We start from the raw sequence: 13,068 nt of genomic DNA, 5'->3' as shown, positions 1-13,068 counted from the left end.
TATCAAGAGACCGTGGAGTGAAGGAGCGACTGGATTGATGGTTCACAGAAGCAGAACCCATCACTCACTAGCCTCTTGCCTTTCCTTCTGCCCTTGTGGCCCCAGAGTGTTTGCAAGAAATGATTCATCATTCATATTTCATTTAAAATACTGCTAAAGTTTGGGCCATAGCTCCAAACTTTCTCATGTTATGAAGGAGATGTTCAAACAGAAAACAAACAAAAAAAAGAGGATTGGGGTCTGAAAAGTGCTTTCTTTCCGTGTTAGTTTTCCTCGCTGTTGTGACCTCAGTTCCTCTCCCTTTCTGTGACCCTGGAAGCAGGGGGGCGTCGCAGGCCAAGCCATGCTCTGGGGCCTGCTCCGTGGGCCTCTGATCATGGCCCCCTCCCAGCAAAGCTCCATCGATTCAGAACATTATTATTTATTGCAATGGCTACTCCTGGTGTTTACTGTCTAATGTTGGTACCAGTTTGGGGGTAAACCAGTGGTTCCCCAATTTAATAGGTCTGGTGGGGGGGTGCCCAAGAATCTGCCTTTTCTAAGGCTGACCAGTTCCTACCAGCAAAGACAAATGCAGGTGGACCATTGTCTGTTGTGGTAGAAGATGATGACCTGTATGCCAGGCCTTCTGATTCTTTTACTCTTCAGCTTGCTGTGGTTGATCTGTCTTGTGGCAGTGCCACAGAAACATACATGCTTTCCCCCAGATATCCAGTGGTTCAGTGTTACAGCCTATCTGTAAAGCTAAAATGAATTCTTACCACTGACTAATTGGATAAGTTAGCCAAATAAAATAAATGCTCACAGCAGGTCCAACTTAGGATATTCCTTGAAGCACAAAGCAGTTGACATGGATGCTTTGACCTTACCCTGTGATTCGATTTTTAAGGCCTGGAAGTAAGAGCTCGGTGTCGTGAAATATCTTGTTTAAAGTGTTGTGAAGTGAGTGTGAAGCCAGGGTTAGACCGGGGTCTCTGGCTTAGGTGGTGCCAAGCACAGCGACTGTCAGGACAGCTCGGGGCCTGGACGTGTCCGCAGCGGGAAGGAGGCTGCGCTAATTGTGCTGATGATGGGAGGGGTGTAGGCGTGCTGCGGTGCAGGGTGGTGCTAACCAGTATGGGGGGTGTAGTCAGATAAAGGGTTGTGGTATCTGATAACTACAGGTCAGTGATTTGAAAATTCCAGTTGATATTATACATTAGAAATGGGTTTCTCAAGCAACGGGTAAAAACATTCTGTTGCAGTATTGCTAAGAAACTACCTTGACTCAGATTTTATATATGCTAGTTTGTATATCACCAGGCCTTTTACCAGAATATCAAGAATCCTGGTCTCATACAGATGGCCAAAAGGCACATGAAAAGAGCTCAACATCGCTAATGTTTAGAGAAATGCAAATCAAATCTACAATGAGGTATCACCTCACACCTGTCAGAATGGCCATCATCAAAATGTCTACAAATAATAAATGCTGGAGAAGGTGTGGAGAAAAGGGAACCCTCCTACACTGTTGGTGGGAATGTAAATTGGTGCAGCCACTATGGAAAAACAGTATGAAGGTTCCTTAAAAAACTAAAAATAGAACTACCATACGACCCAGCAATCCCACTACTGGGCATATACCCTGAGAAAACCACAATTCAAAAAGAGTCATGTACTACAGTGTTCATTGCAGCTCTATTTACAATAGTCAGGACATGGAAGCAACCTAAGTGTCCATCGACAGATGAATGGATAAAGAAGATGTGGTACATATATACAATGGGATATTACTCAGCCATAAAAAAGAAAGAAATAATGCCATTGGCAGCAACACGGATGGACCTAGAGATTATCATACTAAGTAAGTCAGACAGAAAAAAAGACAAATATCATATGATATCACTTACATGTGGAATCTAAAAAATGATACAAATGAACTTATTTACGAAACAGAAATAGACCCACAGACATAGAAAACAAACTTACAGTTACCAAAAGTTGGAAAGGAGGGGAGGGATAAATTAGGAGCTTGGGATTAACATATACACACTACTATATGTAAAATAGATAACCAACAAGGACCTACTGTAGAGCACAGGGAACTATACTCAATATTTTATAATAACCTATAATGGAAAAAAATCTGAAAAAGAATATATGTATGTGTATATATATATACGTATGTATAACTGAATCACTTAGCTGTACACCCAAAGCTATCACAACATTGTAAATCAACTATACTCCAGTAAAAAAAAATAAAATTAAAAAAAATGAAGAATCCTGGTCTCTGGGTCCACAGTGGCTTAAAAGAATGAGTTACTGGATCCAGCGTCCTAGCATATTTGATGCCATTGTATTGATACACAGCACAGCAGGAGGAGGGCTTTCCCAAGCCCGGACGCATCTGACTGAGAGCAGTGCTGCAGTCAACGACGAATGGGGCGAAGGGGCAGGACATCATAATAATAGTAACGACATCGTTATCGTTATTACCGCTGCTGACATCGCCGAGTGCTTCCTGGCTACCAGGCATGTTTGCATGTGCTAATTCATTTAACCTTCACAACATCCGTATAAAGAAATAGGGCTGTATTTTTATTGATCCCGTTTCTTAAAGATGAGGAAAGTGGTATCAATGAATCAATCCATGATACGTTATCTCAGTCTTCAAAAGTGAGTCTTGAGACTGACTTTTCTGATATACTTCGGACAGTTACCATCTTTCTGAAGTATCTTTATTGATGTTTTTCTGTTCTCAAAAGTCAATCTCAAAAAGAAAGGAAGAACAGAAAAGAAAGAAGACTTGTAAACATCCTTTTGATGGTGAGGTTGATTGACCTTTAAGAGCTCGCGCATGGCAGGCTCTTGGATTCGCAGCTGTGCTGCCGGTCACCCTGTGAGCATGTCATTCGTAACGTGGAACAGGTTACTCACTTACCTTCTGCAGAGGCCTCCATTCTCCTGTCTGTAAAAAGGACGTGGTAAAGGGCGGACCCTCTGGAAGCCTCCTTCGAACCGAGGTGGTATTTGTGAACACGGTCTGAGCAGCCACGGGCAGGCACGGCTGTTTGGGCTGCGTGGCCTCTGCTTCGGGCTGAGCTGGACGAGTAGTCGTGTACACACAGCTCACGGGCACCAGAAAAACGGCGAGGTCACACATGCCCCGCTCTCTGACCCTTAACCCCTGCGCATTGCTGCTGCTGTATCTTGAGTTGCTGCTTCTCCCACATCCTGGACGTGCCGTCCGCGGCTGGTGGGAAGCGTGATAACGGCGTCCGACTTCCTGTCCCCGGGTTTGCTCTGGAGCCCTGAAACCCCCTGCCTGGTCCCCGCTCGAGGCCCCTCAGACTCTGCTGAGTCCGGCAGCGTCGCTCTGTGTGGCTTCCACGTTGGTTCCCTAGAGGAAGGAGGGGGGTGCATCCCCCGAGACCCCGTCCCCGCAGAGTGAGAGCTCGGGTGGAGAGGAGGCGGTGGGGTCGCGGTCTGTCCGGCCAGTGTGAAAGCCTGGCCTCCCCGGGAGCCCGCTTTTCCACGAAACCTAAACGTTCTCAGGAGCCTTTTCCCGTGACTCCGCTGTCACTTCTGACCTCGGCCCCCGAGCTGCGCATGCTCACTTGGACCGATTTCAACCCCTCCGGTCCTGCATTGCCTCCGGCTCTCCCCCGCACCCTCGGCCGGACCCCGGTGAGGCCCCTCGGCCACTTTCTTCGCGGTGCCGACCCCCTGGCCCTGCACGTGTGTCCCGCAGAGCCGGCCTGGATCCGCAAGTCCTGTGTCCCCCTCCTTGCTCTGCTCCTCCCGCCGCCGGGGGCAGTCCCCTCGTGCATGTGCTCTGTCGGGGCTCACGGGGGTCCCCTGCGCCCTCGTGCCCGGGTGTGGACCGCACTAGCCCTGCCCCGTGCCGCCCCGGCTCTCCACCGGCCCGGCCCGCCCAGCAGCCTGTGTCGCCCCTAAGCCCCATTCTCAGCCCGGCCTTCCTCCTGCTGCGCGAGAAACTGGACGCTCGTTCTCGTGCTTTCTTGGGCTCCTCGTCCCACCCCTGCGTGGTCCGCACCCCGCTGGCCTCCTGCCCTGTGCTGGGGGGTAGGTTGCCCCCTCTCTGTCCCAGACCTGGTCCTTCCCTGGGTGGGACCCCGGGTGGGACCCCACCCCCCCACCCCCCCACCCCTCCTTCCATCCGTGTATCTTCGTGATCTATTTCTGTTTGCTTCTTCCTCTCAGCGCGTGACGGACTTGTTCTTTCTCCTATTTTTCATGTCCTTCATGAAGGACTTTTCGACCCTCTGAGTTCCTCTGGCTGCCACTCTGCTGGGTCCGCCCCTTCTTACCCAGCACCTCCCCATCCCACCCGCCTTCTGTGCCGCAGAAACAGAGCTCTGGCTCCCGTGGAGCTCAGCTATGGGGGGGCGCAGGGGCGAGGAGGGTGAACACCCTCAGGTAACGGGCGGCGATGGCACTAGAACAGGGCGCGTGGAAGAGGGGACCGAGGGGGACGGGAGACGGCCTCTTGGAAGAGGTGCATCCGGGTCTAGACCTACAAGGGGGGGAAGGATCCGGCGGTGCCCAGCCTGGGGAGGCATCCCAGGCAGAGGCGGAGGAAAGGGCAAAGGTCCTGGCGCAGGAAGGAACTTGACAACTTCCAGGAAACAGAAGCAAGATGCTTTCCTCACCTAGCTCACTCCTGCCACTCGACCTCTCACCCTCTTTCAGATTTGCTCCAGACCCTGTCGCTTCCGGGAACGTCATGGCCGTAAGGCGTTGGGCTGCTTGCCATCCAGTGGGCTGCCCCGTCCTCATCTTACTTGACCTTGATGCAGCAGTGGGCGCTGAGCTGCCCTGGCCCACCGTGAGCTCCCCGCCGCCCCGTCCTGCGCCTGACCTGGCAGCCTCCCTGCTGGCTACGCAGCACCTGCCTCCGGGGCCCCTCTTCTCACTCTCCACACTTCCACAGCCCCCCCCCCCAAACGCTGGGGCATCTCACTCTGTCTGAAAAGGGCCTGTCTGCTGAGCTTCAGACACAAGCTCCTCAAGTCAGCATTTCAGAGTTTAACTCATAGGCCTCGCCTCACCTGCGGCTCACTCCCCTCGCCTGCCCTCTCACCTCTAACCGGTTCTCTCCAGCCTTTGCCACTTGCCCTCCTCTCACTGGCACTGTCTCAGTTTCCTGCTGAGTCACAGGGCTTCTTCCCTCATTGCTCTGATCTCACCCCCTGTCCTCCATCCACACCGCTGTCAGGCGACGGCGCTAAAGCCACCTCGCCTCTCCCCTGTGCTCGGGGGGAGTTTGCTCCTGAGGAGGCCCTGGTGGCCAGCGTGCTGTGCCCCACCTCGCTGTCCAGCTTCACCTCCTGCACCTGCCTCCTGTGCCCCAGCCGGGCTGAGCTGCTGCAAGTTTGCCAAACATAACAAGTTGGTTTTGTTTGTTCAGTATCTTTGTTATCTTTCTGTGGAATGTTCTCTCTGATTTTGTAGTCTTGGCAAACGCCCAGTCTCCAGTTCTGGTGAAATATCATCTGTCAGCCTGTCCACACCCTCAGCAGGTGGAGACGCCCTCCTTTCTGCTCCCTGCACCGTGGGCAGACTCTCAGGTGCTTAGCATGTTATATGTGCCTCTTTGGTTTACCTGTCTGCCTTCTCTCTAGAATGTGAATTCTGAGAGCACAGTGATTTTCTTTTTTAATCTTTAATTTATTTTTGGCTGCGTTGGGTCTTCGCTGCTGCATGTGGGCTTTCTCTAGTTGTGGCGAGTGGGGGCTACTCTTCGTTGTGGTGCGCGGGCTTCTCATTGCGGTGGCTTCTCTTGTTGCAGAGCACGGGCTCTAGGCACGCGGGCTTCAGTAGTTGCGGCACGCGGGCTCAGTAGTTGTGGCGCACGGGCTTAGTGGCTCCGCGGCATGTGGGATCTTCCCGGACCAGGGCTCGAACTTGTGTCCCCTGCATTGGCAGGCGGATTCTTAACCACTGTGCCACCAGGGAAGTCCCCACAGTGATTTTTTTTTTTATCACATCCCTCTTTATATCTCTAATGGAGAACACAGTCCATGGTGAATGATACCCATAAGGAAAATCAATAAGGATAAAAATAACCATGTCATGTGACTATGAATTGTGCGTGGCTGGTGGTACACCTGGTGAGGAGCCCAGCCCACTGCTGCTCTGGGATCATAACATGTCTTCGCTTCCCACTTAGTATCAGATACATGATTGTCTTCATGGAGTTGATATGTAGCTTTGTGGGGAAAAGATGGCTCTGAAAAGAAAGTCGACTGCCAGTATTAGTGATGAAGTAAGGGGGAACCCTCAGTAAGTGAGGTTCTTAGAAATTCTTGATGGATTAAGAACCAAGTGTTGGAGCCCGTGCTCCGCAACAAGAGAAGCCACCGCAATGAGAAGCCCGTGTACCGCAGTGAAGAGTAGACCCCGCTCGCTGCACCTAGAGAAAGCCCGCACGCAGCAACGAAGACCCAACGCAGCCAAAAATAAATAAATAAAAATAATTAAAAAAAAGAAAAGAACCAAGTGTTGAGTTTGTCTGCATGGATCTACAGCATGAACAAATGCAATAAATAGGAATAAAAAAGGGGATTCATGAATTGTTTCAGCAAGGACATCAGTCGGTGCAGCCGTTTCTTATCAAAAGGAATGTTTAGTGAAAGTTAATGGTGATGAACCTGAGTCAGGACGAGTGCAGAAGCGGCTGTGAGCTGATGCCCTGTGATGCAGGAGAAACAAGGTGTGTGCAGGCATCCCATAACCTGGCAGAGGAGGAAAGCTGTAAAGTGGTTACTTTTTACTGTCTTTATGGGGAGAATTATCTACATTGTAGTCTCTGAGCATCTGGGGATTCATGGCAGTCTTTTGCAAATGTCAAGTGTCTGCTACTTTCCCTAAGAAAATAGAGCCGACAACAGATGGCACTGTGATGATGTCTTGTTATCCCACGTGGCCTGGGAGTGAGACGTTTCATCTAAGTGGAATTCTTTAGATAACTGAAGCACCACAATAGTAGAAAATTACCGTTGTGAAATAAAATCTTTCTCAGGTATGTCCCAGTTTCTCTTTCTGAACAGACTAAGGAGATTAGGCTCCTACAGTGGTGTCTTCAAAGGCAGTTTACATGGGTGGAGTATTTTTTTTTTCTTTATATTAGATGATCCCAGACATTTCTGTTAAATTAAAACAAAATAATAACATTCTGTCTCCCCCCTGCTGTTAGGAGGTGACCTGTCACTACTTAACTACTGTCAGCATTTCTGCCTGTTACACCTTTTCTTTCAGCATATACTCTCCTTTTTCTGGAAATAATTTTTTTCATGAAAATCCCCCCCTTTTCAAAATTTACTACTTTTAATGTGTTGTAGACTCTGAACTCGGATCATTGTTATTTAGCAGCTGTTAGAGTTATGTGTAAAAGAAAGAGAAAAGCTCCAAGGGGGCTTGTAAGGGTTATCCGAGGGTAAAGGAGCTGTGAACCGTGGTTTTTACCACAGACCTTATGTTGTTTGTCTGACTTCTCAGACGCTGCTGCCCACGTTCCTGCTTCTTCCTTTGCTCTGAGGGGTTCGTGTTGGGTACGGAAGGCGACCTCGAGGGAGGCAACAGCGTCCCTGGGTCTCAGTGTGCTCGTCTGTAAAATGAGAGGCTGGACTAGACCATGTCCGGGGGCACATGTGTCACGGGCCAGGAGAGCAGCTCCACACAGAGGTGTGTAAGCTCTCAGATCCGCGTGTCTGGAGGAGCGAGCGATCACTTGGGATTGAGAAAGCCTGGGAATCTTCCCAGGGGAGGAGGGTCCTGTTTAGAAGGGGTGAGCAAGCGATCACTTGGGATTGAGAAAGCCTGGGAATCTTCCCAGGGGAGGAGGGTCCTGTTTAGAAGGGGTGAGGGGGGACTGGTGGGGACCTGTGTCTTGAGAAAGTGCCAGGCCTTTTCACAGGACAGCAGTTATTGTGGTAAAATACACATAACATAAAATTCACCACTTTTTTTTTTTTTTTTAAAAGAGCTCCTGACTTATTTATTTATTTATTTTATTTATTTTATTTTTTTGGCTGTGTTGGGTCTTCGTTTCTATGCGAGGGCTTTCTCTAGTTGAGGCAAGCGGGGGGCCACTCTTCATCGCGGTGCGCGGGCCTCTCACTGTTGCGGCCTCTCTTGTTGCGGAGCACAGGCTCCAGGCGCGCAGGCTCAGTAGTTGTGGCTCACGGGCCTAGTTGCTCCGCGGCATGTGGGATCTTCCCAGACCCGGGCTCGAACCCGTGTCCCCTGCATTGGCAGGCAGATTCTCAACCACTGCGCCACCAGGGAAGCCCCTAAAATTCACCACTTTAAGCTTTTTTTTTTTTGGCCACACTGCGCAGCTTATAGGATCTTAATTCCTCAGCCAAGGATTGAACCCACGCCCTCCGCAGTGAGAGCACGGAGTCCTGACCACTGGACCACCAGGGAATTCCCTATTTTCACCATTTTTAGGTGTACAGTTCATTGGCATTAAGTACACTCACATTGTGTGTAACTGTCATCCCCACGCATTTCTAGAACTTCTTCATTATGTCGGACTGAAACTCCGTGCCCTTTAAACACTAAGTCCCCTCCCCCTGCCCCAGCCTCTGGTGAGCCCCAGTCTACTGCCTGTCTCTGTGAATTTGACTACTTTAGACTCCTCGTACGAGGGGGGTCATACAGTCTCTGTCCTTTTCTGTCTAGCTGACTCCACTTAGCTCGTGTTTTCGGGTCCATCCATGCTGTAGCACGTGTCTGAATGTCATTCCTTTTTAAGGCTGAGTAATATTCCGTTGCATGTATAGACCATGCTTTGTCCATCCATTCACCTGTTTGTGGAGGTCTGAGGTGTTGCCCCGTTTGGCTGCTGTGAATGATGCCGCTGTGAACATGTGTGTACGAGTGTCTGTTCAAGTCTCTGTTTTCAGCTCTTTTGGGTGCACACCCAGAAGTGCAATGCCTGGGTCAGATTATAATTCTGTGTTTAACTTTTGAGGGAACTGCCAGGCTCTTTTCCACAGCTGCACCATTTTACATTCCCACCAGCGTTGCACTTTCGGTTCCAATTTCTCCAGGGGGAAGAGTAGTTGTATATGCTCGACGTAAACCCAGTTTCACGTGAGGCAGGGGCAGGACCTACAATTAGGTTCGGAGCCAGATGAGGGAGGGTTTGAAGGCTTGGCTGTAGTATTGGTGCTTTGCTCTCTGGGCTGTGGGAAGCTGGGGGGCTTCTGAGCTGGGGCAGAGCAGGCGTAGAGTGATGCTACAGGAAGCTAAGGGCCCCAGGGTATGTGCAGGATGGGCCAGGCCCTGGAAGTGGGGCAGGGGTGTCAGAGGCGGCAGGTATCCAGCTGGCGGACCTGGGCTCCATGCGGGAAGGTAGGAAAGGCGGGGCTGAAAGTGGAGACACCTCTGGGCTCAGCAGTGCAGCACTGGCCACAGCCACGTCCGCTCGTCCTGAGTGAGGGCGGGGACCTTCGGCGTCATGATTTCTGAGGTCCGTAAGTGGAAGGCAGGATGGAGGGGGACACGTCCGCATCTGGTAAGCTCCTCGCCTACTGAAGGAGCAGACATCTGCAGCAGACCGGGGAGCTGTATCTTGGATTCCTGGAGGTGTCCACATCTAGTTGTTCGTCCTGGGGCCTGGACCCCTGGAGGAGAGCAGGACAAGCACGGGTCTGCCTGCACGGGGAGCAGAAACAGCAAACTCACAGGAAGCTCGGCACCTAGTGGCGGAAAGTGGGAAAAGGTGTTCCACTAAGCTCTCAGCCAGCTCCAGAGTCCTCATTTTGATCTTTAATTTGCATAGTGGATAAGAATGATACTGCCCTATAAAATATGACTAGGGAGGTATTCGCGTGGCCAGCTTGCTTTGCCTTTGCCATTGTGCATGCAGCTCGTCGGCTGAAAACCCCATCCTGCCGCGGTGCCTCTGCTCCCTTTCCCTCGGAGGGAGACTCTCCGAGTTTCCACCCCTCAAGGTTTCCAGGAGGCGCGGGCTTTGTTTAGGTGCTGTCCTTATGTCATAAGGAGACTGGGGTGGGAGGACGTACCTGTGGGTGTGGTGGACGAGGGCTGGGGCTGGGTTTTGGTGGACACAGGCTGCAAGAGAGCTTTAAGTAACTTATTTAAAATAGATGGGATTAAGGGATGTAAAATCAGGTTTATAAGACATGATGAATTGAATTAGGCAGAGTAGGGGGAAACATGCTAAAAAGTTGTTGATGTAATAGCTGTTTCAAGGCACAGGATGCGGGTGAGGCCGACAGAGCAGCTGGAGTTGTGGGTGAGATCAGCCTGGTCCACTGGCTCCTGGTGGCCCCGGAGGGGTGGGGGGAGGGTGTGTCGGGAACCAGGAACGCAGGCCGCTCCTGTCCCCCGGGATGCTGGCGCCGCTCCCCACAGGCACGGTTGTAGGAATCATTATTAGTAAGAACTGCTACGTTCTCTGGTTCTTTATAAATGGACGCCCATCTCTTGAGAAAGGTGCATACCTGCATCTTCACATCTGTGGATTTAGATTTTAAAAAGTTAATGATTCTGATCCTGGTGCTGAGAAAGAAAATGACTCCAATTCTGAGAAGCCATCCCGGCCCGCATGCTTGTCATCTGCAGGTTCAGCTGTAGCAGCCTTGCGCGGGGGTTGCCGTGGAGAGCAGGGGTACTTGCTGGCCCCGGGTCACAGCTGTGTTTCCGTCCAGCAGAGATGCTGTTACTGAGCCGACCGCTTCCTGACTCAGCCCCACCCCACCTGGGCCCCTGGGAGCTGTGGTTGCCCAGCTGCTCTGGGCAGCAGAGGTGGGAAGAGCCTGTGTCCTCTGTGAGGACCAGTTGCCTGAAAGGGTGAACAGGCTTCGAAGGGAACCACTTCCCGTTTTCAGAGACATCCTCCGAGCCTCGTGAGAAGTGCCCCTCCCTTCTCCCACGAGTGGTCCCGGTGGGGATGCTGGGACCCCCGTCCCAGCAGGAGCTCGGCAGACCTTCTCTCAGCTTCCCCGACCTGCACTGGGGAGCCCAGGAGGCTTCAGGAGGGAGCTCCGCCCCATCCTCGTAGCCCTGCGCCCGGGTCCCCGAGTCCCCGACCCGCCGGCGTCGGGCTGTGCGTGTGAACCTCTGGGCGGTGGGAGGTGAGACCCCCTGGAGGATTCGCAGCCCAGGCTCCTCTCTGCGGCCCTGGAGGGAGATCAGAGAGGCCGCAGAGCCGGGGGTGTGGGGTGAACAGCTCCTGGAAGGCGAAGAACAGAGGCGTTTGTGGTCCCCACAGAAGAGAGGAGAGGGGGGGTGAGGACAGAAAGAGAAGGGCTCGGAGAGGCCTGGAAACCGGCGAGCCCAGGAGGATGCCTTCTGTGGAGTCGCCTTTGTAGCTACTCAGAGCCCAGAGTGCGTCCCAGCCAAAGTAGGGGCTCAGAGGAAGGGAGGACGAGGAAGAGAAAACTTGGCCAGTCAAGAGAAGAGAGACGAGGACGCTTCTCTGGTGATTTGTTGTACTGGATGGGTTTTTATGCCGGTAGGAAAGCGCCCACAAGCCCAGTGACACGGGGAGGTGTGGAACTTAGGCCCCAGGGGATGGTTGGCTCGCGAGGCGGGGAAGTTCCGTCTGGTCAGGCCTGCGGAGCCTCATCCCATGGTTGAGCGAAATGCTGGGTCACACGGTCCGCCCGGCAATGAGACGGTGGAGTTCCAGTGACGGCGACACTTGGGGGGCCCATCGTTGCCCCAAGTAGGCTGGCTCTGCGGCGCTGGCTGTGCTGCTTCCCGGAGGGGAAGTTACGTAAGACGTGCACCTGCCGCTGTGCTGGTACTGTACATGCCGTCTGCTTTAGTGCTTCCGGAAGCTTCCATGGGGCCACATGGCCCATGGGACCGGCCCGAGTGGCTCCCAGTGCCCCGAATGGACCACTGTGGTCACTTCATCTGAAATGGCTATCGTTTCTCAGAGATCGTTTTAACACACTTCTTAAATTAAATATGATATTAAAGTATGTATCTTATCATATTGCAGAAATGTAGATAAATAGCAGAAAAGAAAAAAACACATAACCGTGCTCCACAGCACAGCCAGTCTTATTTTGACGTATTTCCTTACAGTCCTTTTTTAAATGCCTCTGAATCGTATAAATGCAGCTTTGTATACAACATTACAAACTTTTTGCCATGTGTTCTTTTGAGGTCTTCACAACCGATTTTTAAATTGATGGTATTTTCATTTCTTTTGCTATTTAAGTGGGAGCATTTTGAGTTTTCTAATAAGTATTAGGTGTGGAGATTTAATCTTAATTTTGTAAAGTAAGGCATTTTGTGCTAGCTCTTGGCCATTAAAAACACTCAACAGCCACGGTTAATTTTTAGAACTGTCTCTCCTTGTGTCTGTTAACAGGGATCTACCGCACAGAAAAGGATAAAGGCACTTTGTACGAGCTCACGTTCAGAGGGGACCACAAGCACGAGTTCAGACGCCTTGTGTTGTTCCGACCGTTTGGCCCCATCATGAAGGTGAAGAAGGAGGAGCTGAACATGGCCGGCACGCTGGTCAATGTCATCGTCCCACTGGCCAGGAGGGTGGACAAGTTCCGGCAGTTCATGCAGAATTTCAGGTGGGCCTGTCGGCACGTGTGTGTGAAACGCTGACGGCACGTCCCGTCCCTCCCTGCTCCCTGCCCAGCACGAAGGCCCCTGTCTCTCCCTGTTCGACTCTGTTTTCTTCCTGTGAAGTTTATCGTTGTATCTGCCTTTCCCTAAAGCCAATAGAAAGCTGCCAGATAAGCGGATTTACCTTCAGAAGCGAAGGTTAGGAAGACTGGGCTTTCATCAGGATCTGTAGGGTCACGCCTGCTGGGTTCCATTCTGACTGCAGTTGGGGCTCAGGTTGGGGGACCACGAGGCCGTGCTGTCCCCTCACTGGACTGGGCCCCTCCCAGCCTCCGAAAGGCCGGCACCCGCGTGGCCGTGGACCTGTGTGCTTGGCTGCAGCCTGGCTTCCTTTGGTGTCCTGCCCTGGCAGCGACTGGAATGCATTCAGTCAGAGTCTTTTTTATTTTAACCTGTGTCTCCTCAGAGATTACATGGAAAATTATGCCGAGA

The 13,068-nt window shown here is 51.7% G+C and overlaps 1 protein-coding gene across 11 annotated transcripts in view; it reads left to right on the top strand.

Annotated features, from left to right (window-relative positions):
* Positions 1-13,068, top strand: part of CSGALNACT1 (chondroitin sulfate N-acetylgalactosaminyltransferase 1) — a 327,171-nt gene that overhangs the window by 273,543 nt on the left and 40,560 nt on the right. For all 11 annotated transcript variants that reach the window (XM_068531929.1, XM_068531930.1, XM_068531928.1 and 8 more), the window contains one exon: positions 12,365-12,581. In XM_068531929.1, the coding sequence (XP_068388030.1) occupies positions 12,365-12,581 (217 nt within the window). The remainder of the gene's footprint in view (positions 1-12,364; positions 12,582-13,068) is intronic.

This window comes from Eschrichtius robustus, chromosome 21 (genome assembly GCF_028021215.1).
Source record: "Eschrichtius robustus isolate mEscRob2 chromosome 21, mEscRob2.pri, whole genome shotgun sequence".
Taxonomy (NCBI): Eukaryota; Metazoa; Chordata; class Mammalia; order Artiodactyla; family Eschrichtiidae; genus Eschrichtius; species Eschrichtius robustus.
The sequence above is the reverse complement of the archived record's forward strand: the minus strand, read 5'-3'. Positions and strand labels throughout refer to the sequence as shown.